Source organism: Squalius cephalus, assembly GCF_949319135.1.
Source record: "Squalius cephalus genome assembly, chromosome: 24".
Lineage (NCBI taxonomy): Eukaryota > Metazoa > Chordata > Actinopteri > Cypriniformes > Leuciscidae > Squalius > Squalius cephalus.
Genome location: NC_137145.1, coordinates 10,678,205 through 10,693,892, shown reverse-complemented (window position 1 = coordinate 10,693,892; position 15,688 = coordinate 10,678,205). Strand labels below are relative to the sequence as shown.

Below are 15,688 nucleotides of genomic sequence, written 5' to 3'. Positions count from 1 at the left end.
GGGAGGGTGGGATCTTATGCTTACAAAGCTAGCTTGCTATTGCTAGCCGCTCCGAAAATTGCCTACCTTTAAGTAAATTCCTATATAACTGGTAGAAGCCACTGACTGACTCCACTCTACCGCAGTATTACCTCCAGCAAGAGGTCTTTGGGGTTACTAAAGTGGTGCCCTCACAGACCCAGCACAGTGTTAAGATGTGCAGACTGTGTCCGATTCAAGCCGGACATTCCTCCAGAGTCAAGCGGGAACTTTGGAGACAAACAACCATTGTGTGATGGGTGAGGGTCTTTGAGAGAACGAACAAGGGGGACTCAAGAGCTACTGAGAGGGAAGAGCATGTTTTTAACACCCCAGTTCAATCCAACACACACACCCTACCGAAATAGCTGCTTTACATGCTTGTGTCCATTGACTTTAGTCTGTTGTGGGTCTTGAAGACAAAAGTGGTATTCTTGATGAGGATGTAACTACGGCCCCTCCGTTTGGAGCAACATGACATATTTGTTCCATAAAGCTGTTGTACAGCATGCTATATCTGAGAAAAAGACAAATTTCAATGGAGAGGATGTGAGGTCATATGGCTGTCACCCTGCCAAGATTATTTCCACTATGCATAAGCTAGCACAGGGGGATCTTCAGTCTGTTGATGTGTAAGCTTGAATCAGTGACTCTTATTGGGGAATGTTTTTGGAGTTTCAGTCCTTGTTTGCTGTGATGGCAGTGCAGAATCATCTCTCACGCTGAGGTCCAGACTGGACAGAATACCTGTTGTTTCGTTTCTTCTTGAGTGAAGGGAGTGGTGGTTATCTGACAAAGGTAGATGGGATACTTTACTCCAGTCTTCATTGTCACATGATCCTTTTAATATGCTGATTTGGTGCTCAAGAAACATTTGTTTAAAACCGATGTGCTTCTTAATGCTTTTGTGGAAACTGTGATACATTTTCAGGATTCTCTGATGAAGAAAAGTTCCATTTACTGAAATAGTAAAGAAATTACATTGTTACAAAAACTTAGAATTTTTTTTTTGATCAATATAATGCATCCTTGCTGAATAAAAGTATAAATTTCTTAAAAAAAAAAAAAAGTTATAATATAATATAATATGGCATGTATATGTACATAATGTTATAAACTTCTTGTGTAAATGCATTTGAGGAATTTTCCTGGGGAAACTTTTTTTTTTTTTTTTTTTTTTTTTTGCAGTTGCTCTTTATTCTAAGAGTGCCTTTACTGTCATGTTCAATTGCATGAGAATACCTGAGTCTGTTTCAACAAAGGGCTTCTTGTAGTGATTCAATGTTTTGAAGGCCTTAGGTGATTTTAGCTCTCTTGAAACAAAAAAAGTCCTAGACGTTTCTTCTTAGGAGCTTGATGAATGAAATCAAGTGTGTGCTGACACTGATGGAATGAGGTGTATTTACAGAGCAAGCAGTCAGACTGAAGCTCAAACGCATTAGTTTGATCAATCCAGCAGAGAGAGCCCACACTCCTTTCTGACACAGATAAAATCTCCCAATCTTATCAACAAACACTGGCATTTTGTTGTAGTTTGATTTGCGATACATGACGATGCAAATGCAACCTTGAGTCTTCAGGGCTATTGAGAAAAACAGCCCTCACCACATTCGATCATGTTTACATCGCCTGTGCCCTTGAAAGACTCTTTCCCATGTTAGTCTCTTTGTTTGACTTTCATTAGGTGGTGCTAGATAAGATTTATATTGTGTGCGTGTGTGTGTGTGTGAACAGCAAATGTAAGGTGGAGTAAGTGTGCACATCCTCCATGTTTGCCTCCACATTAGAGAAAATATAAGTCCCTCAGATGGATTAATTTACTGTAGTGTGCCTGAGCTCTCTTTGCGTTTACTTCCATATAAAAAGACAAGAGCATATTTTCTAATTTGTGTGACATTCACTCAATGCTTTCTGGCATTTCTTTGCTGGAAGGATTACTGGGTTGTACCCACCATGGGAGGTTCTAAACATATCTTATTTGTTATATATATATCAAGCCAGACAATTTATTAGATACACAGTTACAATTTTAGTGTGAAATTACAGTATATTCCAGGTTAATAATTGCATTACTTTCACAGTAATTCCACAGTAGGACTTCTCTTGTAGATTTTACAAGAAATGTCCAAGAGTGCAGTTAGATACAATATCATACAGTAATTCTACAGTGCATACTATGAAGGTACCCAGCATGCAGTGCGGCATGAGTAGATTATGCTGTGGAGTTTCTTGATTCTTGTTGGTTGCTGCTGAACTTATTTTTGGTTCACTTTTAGCAGTTTGTTTATTTTGTAATGTTCAGAATTTATATTCTTTATTATAATTATTTGTTGAGTGTGATATGTCGAGTATTGATGTCTGTGCATCATTAAGTGATGTGCACGATGGTCACACATAAGATGATGTCCAAGATAAATCTCAGCAGCTGCTTTACTATTGTGGATTATCCATCAATAAACAATTATGAATTTGAAAGAAGATATAAAATAATAATAAATCTTTATGCTGAAATAATTCTAATAATAGTATAGTTTGACTATAGCTTAAAATAAGCCAATTAGCTTATTTTATATTCTAACTTGTTTTTATTTGTCACACTTCTGACTTATAGATCAGAAATTTGAATATGAATATGCAAGGTCCAATTTCCCAAGCAAATTGAACACTAATCACCATTATGGTGACTTTATTTTACTTTTACTTTACAATTACAGAACTAAACAATGTCATTTCGTACTGTGGCATAGTTAAAGAAAACTTCATAATGTGAATTAACAGTAAAACAAGAGCAGTAAATTACTGTTATGTCAGCATAATTTTGCTGTTGATTAACAGTAATTCGTAAGAAAATGACCCAGCATGCATTCATTTCACTGTAAATTTCTGACTACAGTACTTTATTCTAAAATAATACTCTTTAATCCTGTAAATTCCTGGCATTTTTTTTTACAGTGTACAATGAAAATTGTATTAATCTTCACTGTATTCGCTTGTTTTACCTCCATTTTGTTCATGTTTATATGAATGGAGAGATGATTTCAGAATGAATGTTTAATGATGTTTTAGAGTGGTGTATAGTCATATCAGCATCCTAACTCCGTTACTTGTCTGTCTTCTGGCTTTTCTTTCCATTTGAAATGTCTTTGGGAAACTAAATGGATCCCAAAAAAAAAAAAAAAACAGAATCAGGCAACATCATCATATATCCAGATATAATGATATCCGTATTATTACTTTTAGAGCCTTTCCTTTTATTTACATTAGCATTGTATCTCATGTACCTTGTTTAACTTGATAAAGTACGTTTTTGTTTGTTTCCTTTTTAACTCTCTGTTCATTCATTCACTCTCTAAATTAACCAATTTTAGAAAGAGCCAGAGATCATACAGCCTGACTTCACCCCTTGTGATCCAGTGTGACATTTCTTAACCTTGTGACTCTAGTCCCGGGTTGAGTTGGACCAGTCTCCTGTCTGAGCTCACAGGAGGGAAATAAGGTGACCGTGCTAATTCTAATGATTACGTTTACACCAAATGCAACTTGATGCAAATTTCTCTCATTTCATTTCATCGCTTCATAGCCGGCCCTCAGAATCAGGTGGAATGAGGTCCGTGATGAGGATTCAGATGTTGAGATTGTGTGATGTCGATGTTGTCAAACACATCTGGGGATTAAGGGCGGATTAAGTACATTACAGAAAACAATGACCAATGTGATTGTCCTCAGAATGCTACATCCCTCACGGTCTTTTAAATCCCCATCTGCGGAGTGAAGATAGAAAACCTCTTTCTACCTCCATTTTATTGATTTCTTTATCCTGTCAGATTGAATAAAGTCAGTAAGAGAGTGTGAAAAACAGTTTTATTTTCTTAAGGGGGGTTATTATTTGAAATATCTTGCAAATGAAGATAGAAGTAACTCAGTACACAAAGGATTAGGGTTACAAATGGTGAAACCAAACCCATGCATGCATGCCTCATTTACAGAGCCATTTGAGTAATATCTGTTATTTCCAGGCTCTGTGAGGGGTGGTGTGTGAAATTCAGGCTAGCGGTAAATCTGCAGCGGGGGACATCCATTGCCTGGAACTCAATTTTGAGTCAGGCAGAGGTTGCAAAAATGGCCCCACTTTCCCTTAATACCACTTACTCTTATCATCACTCTCAACAAACAACAAACATGTCTGAGGTCACAAAACCGTGAGACACAATGCTCTTGAAATCTAGTCAGATGTTTTATTTGTTATCACAGTTGGGTCTCTTTAACATATCAGTTATTTCTCCTAGAAAGCAATCAGATTAAATAGAGAGCAAATTGAGATGTTACAGTAAACCTTCATGATTTAAAACAAGCACTTGATTGTGTTGTTTGTGTACTTCACATTTGAAAGTGAGTGTTTGTATCAGAAAGCAGATATTGCAGCATAATGCAGTGTTTGTCTTTGTGCGAATGTGCATGTGTCTTAGTATAAGTGCAGTATAAGGTCGTGGGATCATACCAGGTTTCTTGGACTGAGTTTATTTTTCCTCGGCTACCGCTGATAAAATGCAGCTGTCCAAATGTGTCTCTGAGTGGTGAGCGAGCCGTAGAGGGTCGAACGCATCCAGCCTAGCGTCCAGCCATCTGCAGGCGAAAACAGATAACTGGTCTGTCCTCCCCCAACCTCTGGGTCGAGAAAATAGACCAGGTCACGGTGCGCTTCTAGACGAGCACGCTTGCACAGCCACATTGTTCCTTCTCGGTTATGTAAACATAAAGGAAATTAGATAATTTTGTTACAGAGAAACCTGTAAATTAACCAGGCTTTTGATGTGGTGCTGTGTCCTTAGTTCCCTTTTCCTGGGATGAAGCTTTCTTAGGCCAAAGAAATGCCTACAGCAAGAACACAGACAAAAATGCTTGTCATTGTAAGCGTGTGGTCAAGTTGAACATACTTAAGCGATAGTTCACCCAAAAATGAAAATTGGTTCTAAACCTGTATGACTTTTATTCTTCTGTGGAACACAAAAGAAGTTTTTTAAAGAATGTTTCAGTGTTTTTTTTTATTGTCCATGCAGTAAAATTCAGTGGGATCCACAAAACTATTGATTTAGTCCAATGTTGTTTTGGACCCCATTGACTTTTAATGTATGGATAAAAACATTCTTCAAAATATATTTCTTTATGCTCTGCAGAAGAAAGTAAGTCATACAAGTTTGGAACGACATACAGTAAGGGCTATATAAATGTCAATAGTTTAAAGGGGATGTCTAATGCTATTTCATGCATTCTGACTTATTTACACTGTTAAAGAGTTGGACTCTCATGCTAAACATGGCCAAAGTTTAAAAAAAATGAGTTGGAAGTATGACGGATTATTTCTGTGCCAAATACACTCCTTCAGAAGTCTTCTAAGTTTTGGAAAGTTTTTCTTCGAGTATGGCCCTGTATATCATAAAGGTTGGAATTTCAAAGAAGTGTGTTTTTGGTTGTATGGGAAAGATAACCTTGTTCAGCTTCCTAAAGAAGCGTTAGGGGAACAGTGGATGCAGTTTGTTTTTCCGGGGCAGCAACAGTTGTAGAAGTGTGTTTGTTTGTTCCCGGCATTTCGGTGACAAATGTTTTATAAACAAGGGCCAGTTCGAGCTGGATTTGCAGATCGTTTGAAACTGAAAGATGGAGCGATCCCAGCGATAAAATATCCCGGTCATGAGTTGGAATTGCAAGCAAAGTCGGTAAGTATAAGTGCATATAATGTAAACAACACGAACGTATAGTGAATTTAAAAAAAATTATCCAGGGATAATGCGATGATGTAGCCTATTGTGCGTGACTCTTTAGCTCCGCCCACAGAACGCCTCGAGGAAATCAACTGTTTTTGGAAAGGATCGGTACAGCGTATATCTGCTAAAACCAGTTCATGCTATTACCCTCTATAGCATACCTTGTGACAGTAGTAAGAATGCATTCACATACTTGTGTTTAGGGCCTAAAGATGGTATACAAGTAAGAAATAACCTCTGCCTTTGGTGTGAGGACTGTGATTCTGTCTGAGCTATTGTATTCTCCTCTTTTCAGTTTGGTCTTGCTCAAAATGAACTTGTGGTCTGTGAGGGAGTGGATCTAGAAAAATGTGGTCTTCCCCTATTCCTTTGAAAAGAACATTTGTTCAGTTCGAACTGTACAGTGTCAACTAACACTTTCATGTATTGTTGAAGTTATTCTTGGTCAGACATCGAGGGCCAGCATTTCCTCTGGGTCCTTTCTTTATTTAGAATATCACATGCAAGCCCGATATGTAGGTCGTATCAGAAAACTATTATTCCTTTAGCTAGTCGAGTGGCCTTCATTCTCTCCCAACTAGATCAGTTCATAGACACCCCTGAGACTAGCTAAGAATGAGGGTCAGAAACAACCCAAAAATAAACGCCGCTTCACTAAAAGTGTCAATATTTTTAGAGCTAGAGGTTAAACCCTTGATTAAAGAAAGAATGGGAGCCTATTAAATATGATGGGATTTTTTTTTTTTACTGCGTTAAGAAAAATATTTAGCAATAATGTATTTTCAACAATATACTTACTTTGATGTTAGAACTTAATGCTGGTACTGAATTGTGTTTACATGGTACTCTGAGGTATGTTGGTATATTTATACTTTCAAGACAATAATTGACCCTTTCTCGCTTGCTGGACTGAGGTTAGCCGGTCTATTGAATTTGCACAGACATACTGTAGCTCTGAAATCGAAGACTAAAATAGAGCGTCCATTGATTGCTGAGTAGGATCTCTGTCTACTGGCTCTCTTGTGTAATTGGAGCCTTCAATCAATAAGAAAGCATGAAATCAGCACTCGCTGGATTTCAGAATTGAAACAACCTCATCAGCTCTCAGGACAAGTATTCCTCCTAAACCATCCCCACACTGTAAAAAAACCCTCAACTTAAATCAACTGGATAGATGCAGATTGTAGAGGCTCACACATCCAGTTTAGAGTTTCTGTGATACCTTTTCTGCTTCTTCTAAAGACATGTTCTCTTTTATAGACTGTAAGCCAGTGTAAAGCCAACTATCATCGTTGGAATGTTGATGTTAGTTGATGATGCTCATGAGTTTTTTAAGAACTGTTTCTCACGCGATAAAGAGACATTTTATTGCCATCTGTCTTTGCTGATGGCCTTTTGAACTTTGATGGTACTTTTTGAAGCTGTTATTGTTGCCGCATTCATGTTTTCAGTTAACCTCTGGAGGTCAAATGTCAAAGTTGAAGTTTATCTGTGGTCACTTTCTGCATATCGTCAGTAATTAGCATTTTGTTTTTGTTTTTTCCCTAGGACAGGGTGATGATGAATTCAAACTCACCAGGTAGGCAGACCTTTATTCCCATTACCAATTCCATTCCTGTTCCTATTAAGTAATTCTTATTCATACAGATTCCAGTTTTGTTTAGATTCTACTTCCCTTTCCTTTTGAATGTTCCTGCTTCAGTTTCATAGACTCTTCTGATTCCCATTCCCAATTGTGTTTTTTTCATTCGCATTCTGTTTCCATTAAGTTTTGTTTTTGTTTATTTCTGTTCCAATTCTTTTAATTGTTTCTGTTCCTATTTCCATTTCCATTCATCTTTCCATTTATTTCCCTTCCGTTTGTTTCACATTTGTTTCTGTTTTAATTCCTGTTCTTGTTTCCGTTTCCATTTCCCTTTCTGTTTCCACTAAAGCTTTTTTCTTGTTTCCATTCCAATTTCTGTTCCCGATTCCAGTCCTATTGACATTCCCGTTTCTATTAACAAATTTTTTTTTATTTCCTATTTTCATTCCCACACACTTAGAAGTCATAGAATGTCTCTTCACAGGCATCTATTTCAATGCATGACAGTAAAATAGGATTTCTGGGAATGACTTCTCAGGTCTTTCCAGTATGTCAAAGCTTAGCTTTCCAAAAATAATGACAGGCTGTTTTCACTTTATGCCACACACGCTGGTAAAAAAAAAAAAACACTTTCACAAAAGAATCAACCACACCACAGAAACCACACAGAGAGGCCTTAAATGAACAGCTGATAATGAGAAGAAATGAGAGAAAAGAACATGTTTTAGATGGCTGTTTCTCCCTGGCTTTATCTCTCTAATTAAGTCTAATTTCCATGAGTTTGTGGTTGCAGAAGGTTTTGTGATGTCCTGCTTAGCGTTGTGAAATAGTTTTTGTTTCATGCTTCTGTGGCCTCTGGAAACATGAGCAAGAAAGTCTGGAGAAGGAAATGATAGTTCATGATGTTCAGTTTTTAAATGTATGTGTTTTTATTTAAAATATTTGAGGCTTTGTTACAGATTATTTTTAAAGGTGGTTTGATAACTACGTAGAGACATGTAACATTAGAAAATAGCATGCGGTTTCCATGTCAGCAAAATGATTGTAAAGCCAATGTTTTTGTCTATTGTATAGAGACATGTATGAAAATGTTGTGATTGACAGTGTCAGGCGTCAGACTGCACAGACACCGACTCGAGTGAGTAAGTGTCGGACCAGCTTCAAGTTGTGTGTTTATAAAGGACTCAGGTTTACCTTGGACTCCCAGTGAAACAGGACCATTATCAGGAGTCATGTCACGCTACTGTTATTGAGCAGCCTTGGGGAAGTGTGTGGATGTGTGTAATGGGCCCCTGGAGGGCCCCTTAAGGTCAAAGGTCATGCCACTCTAGGCCTTGAAATGGCCTCTCACATAACCTCACTGGCGACGAGCACTGCGTGTGTTTGGAAAGTGTGTTGAAAGTGCTTAATATATTTGACCGTCAGTACCCAGCAAGCAATTTTGTGTTTAAAAGTCTAATAGTCCAAACACAGCCCTAACGTCTAGGCTAAAACAAGGCAAGATTTGGGCTGTCAGTGAAAATTTTATAGACGTCTAACCATAGCCCAAGAATAGACTAGTCATCAATTAGATAACATGTCAAAGAAATGAAACCAAACACCTTGTAATCACTGTTGACTTTGCTTACATGATGGAATATCATACATCTTGCAAGTTATATGGTTATTTTGGCTATAGAAGTGAGTTACTCATAGCCAGACTACATCGGGTCTATAGTTAACCTAGACAGTGAAATTATGGATATTGCTTGTTGGGGTAAGCGGCTAGATTATGTGTGTTTGTTAGGAATCTGGTAAGAATGTGTATATCTATAGGTCATATCATTGATTTGTTTGTGTTTGTTGTGCGATGGATGATGTTTTAGCTAACACTCTTACTCTTAACTTTGACAGCTGATAAGCTACTGTTTGTTTGTACCTGGCTGCTAGTATACTGGAGCCTTGACAAAAAAAAATTCTAAGGAAGCACTGCAATTAAACTTTGCAGATCCCAGGAAAAAGTTAACCACAACCGCATTCAAAAGTTTTGGGTCGTTGAGATTTTTTAAATGTTTTTGAAAAAACATTTGAAAGAAATTTATTACACACTTTAAAATAAAATATTTATTTTTATCATTTGTTACTTCCCTTTTATTGCTGATAACTTATTAAGTGAATTTAGGCATCACAGCATGTACTTTATAATGAATGGATATCCGTTTTGAGATTATATTTAACAACATTATTACAGTAAATGATTTGTATTTTTAAAGATTTTCAAAGTGAGTTCATGTGTTTGAGTTTGTTACTTTAAAGGGGTCATATAATGCAATTTTTGTACAAGCTAATATGATTCTTTAGGGTCTAAATTAAAAGTTTGTAATATACTTTAATTCAAAATTCTCATTAGTATTGTAAGAAAACACTCATTTTACCTGGTCAAAAACAGCTCTGTTTTCAGCACGCCGTTTAAGTGTCTTTAAATGATCATGAGCTTTTGCTCACCCCGCCCATCTATTCTGTGCATACACAATAACATAATTATATAACACAATAACCATAACGCATTGTTCATTATAAACGTGGGATTATGAATTATATTGAGAACGTCGTACATAGAAAACATGCCGTAATGTACCCTGAGTGTAAACAGCCGCATTCATAGTGAAGCGATTTGCAAAGATTAATATAAATATTAATATAAAGGTTAATAAAACATTACACTCACTTCTTCTTCTGGAAGTGCAGCAGGAACACGAATAGTTGGTACCGATCCTTTTTTCAGGAGCAGCTTCTTAGCAAAACCAGCTTTATATTGACCTCGTTTGTAAAGCAGTCTGGTGTGTGAAATTATTCGCGCAAACATGAAAGAATTGACGTTGATCGTGGGGAATATTCCCTTCGAAAACAAAATTCAGCCACTGCGTCTTCAGCGGCTCGGATTTAGGAAAATCAAAATGACTGCTGTGTTCCTTATTACACCCAAGAACAGAACACCACAATCGCTTAGATGCCATTCTGCTCATAGACAGTGCTCCAGCGTATCAACAATGGCCGCGCCGGTCCGCGCGGACTATGATTGACAGCTCGCTCACGAGCGAGGGCGGGTCTGTGTTGAAACGCTGCTGTCAATCAACAATCGTGGGAGGGGCGTCGATTTTGTGACGTCACAAAATCGAACAGCTTGATTTGAGTTGGGGGAAAACATATAAGAAGATTAAAAAAAAACACTGGATGGATTTTTATCATTTTATGATGGTTGTGTACAGGCACTGCCAACACACATTTCAGTACAATCAACTTGTAAAAGTGCATGTACCATTATAGGATCCCTTTAAGTGAGATTTAGATAAAGGTTAATGTACATGTACATGTAAACATTAGAAATCAACAATTAAAGATCCAATACAGTACCATACAGTATATTTTGCATCACTAATAAATAGTGTACAAGGTTCTATTTAGGTTGGGATGCTTGCTGCTTTAGAAGATGGCAGTTTATGTATACAGCAAGGCAAATCAATAAACAGAGTATATGCACTCTGGGATTTCTCTGAATAAATGCTCTTTAATCTTGTGCTCAGTTCTGTACTGTGCAAATTACAGTGTGCTTTTGCAAGAAATTGTACAATCAAGAATCACGTTTACAGCTGTTTTATGTGTGTGTTTTGCATAGAAGGTCATTCCGCCCCAGATCCTCTCTGTCCCGTGTCTCAGAAACCAGCAGAGGCAGAGAACGTGTTCTCCACTCCCTCCTCTGAGTTAAATTTAGCTCCTGCCTTCTGTAGATGCACTGCCTGTGTGTTTGAGAGAATCTGTGGATGTTGAAGTGTTGTACAGAGAAGGGAGAGCATTTGTTCTGCTCTTGGTGTCTTTAGGTTGACGGTTACTGGACGTCAGGTGTTCTGACTGGTCTGTGCTGGTCCAGGAACCAGCTTCTAAATGCTTTGTGGTGCCATTGATTTTTCCATTCTGTGCTACAATAAAAGCAGTAAGCTACTCAGATTTACGGGGAATATTCCATGGTTAAGTGCTAAGGCCTTTAAATGCCTCGTTACTTTCGTAAAACAGTGGCAACGGTTTGCAAAAAAAAAAAAATTCTACTGACATACCCTCTCCCCGCTTCTGGTCAGACGGGATGCATTTGCCATTTCTGACAGTATGCTGTAAGTAGTTGGATTAATATGGTAAAATCTAATGTTTATAAATGGCAGTTCCTGGACATGAGGCGAGATTATATATAGTCAGTGCAACCACTGTCGCTACCCCCACTCTTCAGATCAAAACAGTTTTTGATGTTTTCTTCTGTTACGGATTTTATTTTCAGCGTTGAAGCAGCCTGGTAAACCATGCATGGCATTACAATTTATCCTGCACTAAGATGGAATGAAGATTTGTTGGGACAGGTGGCTAAAATGTTTGATAACTTATCTTAATACCTCATTTGGGCCTGTAAATTGTATAAATAAATTTATAGTCAAGTTCAGTTTGTTTCAGTTTAAACAATGATTTTCTGTATTCTTACGGTTCATTTTAAATGAATTACATTACTTTGTCAAAATTGATACATTAAAATTTCAGTGATATTCTCGTTCAGTGAAAAAAGCTCTACATACGTCATCTAGTATAATTGAAATGATTGGCTATGAGCTACGTACAGGCGCATTTGATAGACATTCGTAGCACCCAATAAACGGCTCTGGGCATTCGTAAACCACGCCTCAAATACGAAAAAATGAACATGTGGTTCCCAGACCACGTCTCAATGAGAAGAGGTCTGACGTTAGCCAGGCTAGGTGAATTATGTATATGATATTACAATGTGGTGATGAACTATATGCCTTTCTTTACTGAAGTATGATGTTCTAATTCTAGATCTAATAATCTGCATATTCATGGAACCGTAGAGTTACTTTCAAGCTATTTTAAGGCATCAATAATAAATATATTAAAAAAAAAATTTTGGTTGATCAAAAATTAGTTTTAAGGGATTAAATGATTGACTCCAGGGGGACTTTAAAAAATTGTTTTGGAACACCTCGTCATGCACAAGACGCTGCAAAAGACATAAGATGCGAGCACAACAGATAAACACGTCCTTCTAGTGCATAATTACATTGAAAAACAATGGAAAAGTAGCACAGTGGAATGGAAAAACGTTCTGTGTGAATGGCCCCTATGTCATGTAGAATTTCCCACTGTCTTCTCTACTTCCTGCCCTCGGGTTAACCTGCACCATGGCTGCAGAAATGTTTTGTTCTGCATTCAAAACCAGCTGAAGGATTTAACCCCCATCACATCTCACCCTGAGAATTAATATTCTGTAATGTTGTATTATCTGTAGAGATGCTTAAGCGCTTACAGACCACATTGATCTCAAAATTTCAATTTCATCTGGACTGATCTAATCCACTCACTGTGATGTCCCTATGACCTACAAAAACACACCCTCATATTGTGTCCCTTGTGCACATTTGGATCCGTCATTCCTTCCTCATCTCACATCTCACACAGGATAGGGAAAATGTTTTTTCCAAGTGTCCACTAGCTTGTTTCCATTCCCTTGGGGCATTGTGTGTGTGTGTGCGTGTGTGTGTGTGTGTGTGTGTGTGTGTGTGTGTGTGTGTGTGTGTGTGTGTGTGTGATGAGAGAGAGAGAGAGAGAGAGAGAGAGAGAGAGAGAGAGAGAGAGAGAGAGAGAGAGAGAGAGAGAGAGAGAGAGAGAGAGAGAGAGAGAGAGAGAGAGAGAGAGAGAGATTAATGCATTATTAGTGATATTTGTGCTAATTTTCACTGCACACATGCCCATGTTGTCAGGGTAAGACTTCACAGTCTGCCCTTTTCTATTAGTAAGTCATGTATGTATATACGTCTGCATATATGGAGCTTGAAAGTGACAGTGCATGCATAGCTGTTGGGCCTGACTGGGTCAGCAATGTGTGTGTGTGTCTGTCATGAGTTATGTCAGCATATACAGCTGGTACAGTAGAACTGCATCTATGAAATACAAACCCAGCACATGAAAAAAAACTAAAAACATTTTGACACCAGTGAAACCCAACAAGACCAACATGAACCTGTGACCTTGCAAAGCTAAGATTTTTTTTTTTAATGTATTAAATTAGATTTATTTAAATATATTGGAAAACTGTCACCCAGAATATGTTTATATTTTGCATTTAGAAGATGTTTCTGGTTTTACATATATTTATGTTCCTGTACCCAGACTATCACATATGGGAAACTTGACTGATTCTTTTATGCTGTTTTTGATAGTTTTTGGAGCTTCTACTTTTGTTTTCACTACAATGGCTACTGTGATGCCCCATTTGCATTTTTAATGTACATAATTCACTGAATTTCCAATCTTGCCAGAATATACACTCACAGAGAGAAAAACGTGCATTCGCTAGTGTCAGGTTGGAGGGATTATGTGTATCGCGCATGAGGATGGACATGCATCTGTGTCTTCTGATTGGACACAGCCTGACAGAGCAGAACCTGATAGAACACAGAGTAATATTTCCAAAGTCTCTGGCACTTCAGGCATGTGTTCTCCTGGAAAAACTCAACGAGGCTAATCTGAGGACAGGCAGGGGACATGCAACCATAGGTACCATTTGCCATGTTATAAGTGTAGAAAGGTGCAACAATTTTGCATGTCTGCATACGTGTGGAAATGCGTGCACAAGTCCAATTAGACTCATCTTGTGTGGTATTTATCTGATTAAAAAAATAACGCTCAATAAAAAGAGTTGTGTGGAACTGCATGTTTTGCAGGCAGTAAAAAAGAAAGCTCTTAGCTCAGCAGTTAACAGCGCATCGCATTTAAAACCACACGTTGCTATTACAGTAAGGCACTATAGAGATTCTCTAGCGTAAAACTGTTGGATGTTTGTAATATCTGGAGAGACCTTTGAGAGTCTCAGAGATTCCACTCCAGATGGATGTCAATTGAGTTTGCTTCTAAACGAAGGTCGCTTAATTAGCCTGCTGTGCAAGTGTTGAGTGTGTTTAATTGGACTGCTAATTCAGCACTCTGAGCTTTGGCAGACAGCCTACTCTGTTCCTACAACAAACCGCACACACAACCATCAACCCTCCCATGGAACTGTTGGCATCGGGGCATGTTTTCCAGTCGACTGTGGCACTCACTCTTGCCCACTTGGGTGGCACTAAGATTCCCGGCCCCCAGATGGCAGTTTGAGTTGTTTTGAACTCTTTCTACTACTCAAGTACTGCATTTGTTCTGGATGTGTTAGTAATGATTAATATTATTTTGTTTATTGTTTTACCATGTCATACCTTAAATATGCCTTTTTATTACTTTTTATTTATAATATCAATTTATATTTTTACTAATTTTAACGCTAAATAGTCTAGTAATTTATATAAATAAAAATGGTAATACATTTTAATTATTTAATACATTTTGTTATACGTTATATACATTTTGTCGTTTAAGTTTTATCATAGTAAAGTGGTCAATAATGCAGTAAGCCCTATGTTATGGTCCATGCAAAGGCACTGATTCTATTTCTTGCCAGAAATCTAGTTTACACACACACTTTTGGCCCCTTGCTGAGTGTTTTGTTGTTGTTGCTGCTTTTGTGGTTGTGGTCTGTGCTAGACTGTCTGTCTATTTATAGTTCAGACATCAGTAAATCCACCTCAGAAATGCAACTCTAGCTTAAACATCCTCTTTACCTCATAGTCTAATAAAAGCTTAAATGGGATCTCTGTAATATTCTCTAATGGAGCCTGTGTACATTTATCTATTTGTGCGTGTGTGTGTGTGTGTGTGTGTGTGTGTGTGTGTGTGTCCGGATTTAAACGAGGTCTTTGTAATTCACTGGAATGGCTATATGTACATTTATCTTCATTTGTGTAAGAGGATGCTGTGGTCTGGGAATGACATGATTACTGTAGACAAGGAAAAAAAAAAAAAAAGGACAAAATTCGGTAATATCTTAATGTCATTACACAAGATAGATTTACAAGATATTTTGCAAGAACTTAATACTTAATTCAAGATATTCTCTGAAAATGACTATTAATTTAATACATTATTAATCACGTTTTAAGAATGTTTAGATATTTAATTGGAAACAGCACAAACATATTGATTAAGAAATGAACAGTTTTGTTCATTTCAACTGGCCATCACATGAGAACCATCTTGTCTCTGGCCCTTCTGGCATCTGTGAGATCCACCATGAGAGTTTTGGAGGGCCCTGAGGGGGCTGATTTAGAGAAGGAGGGGAGGTCGTGATCCAGCAGGATATTTTGTCCCACTCAGCCTCAGGGGAAAACAGTTGCTCTGGGTGGCCAACACAAACAGTGGG

The 15,688-nt window shown here is 37.7% G+C and overlaps 1 protein-coding gene across 1 annotated transcript in view; it reads left to right on the top strand.

Moving 5' to 3' along the window:
• Positions 1-715: 715 nt before the first annotated feature.
• stard13a (StAR related lipid transfer domain containing 13a) overlaps positions 716-15,688 on the top strand; it is a 59,963-nt gene continuing 44,990 nt past the window's right edge. Inside the window, exons 1-2 of the mRNA XM_079861577.1 lie at positions 716-816; positions 7,329-7,359. Of these exons, the coding sequence (XP_079717703.1) occupies positions 7,338-7,359 (22 nt within the window). The 5' untranslated portion in view covers positions 716-816; positions 7,329-7,337. The remainder of the gene's footprint in view (positions 817-7,328; positions 7,360-15,688) is intronic.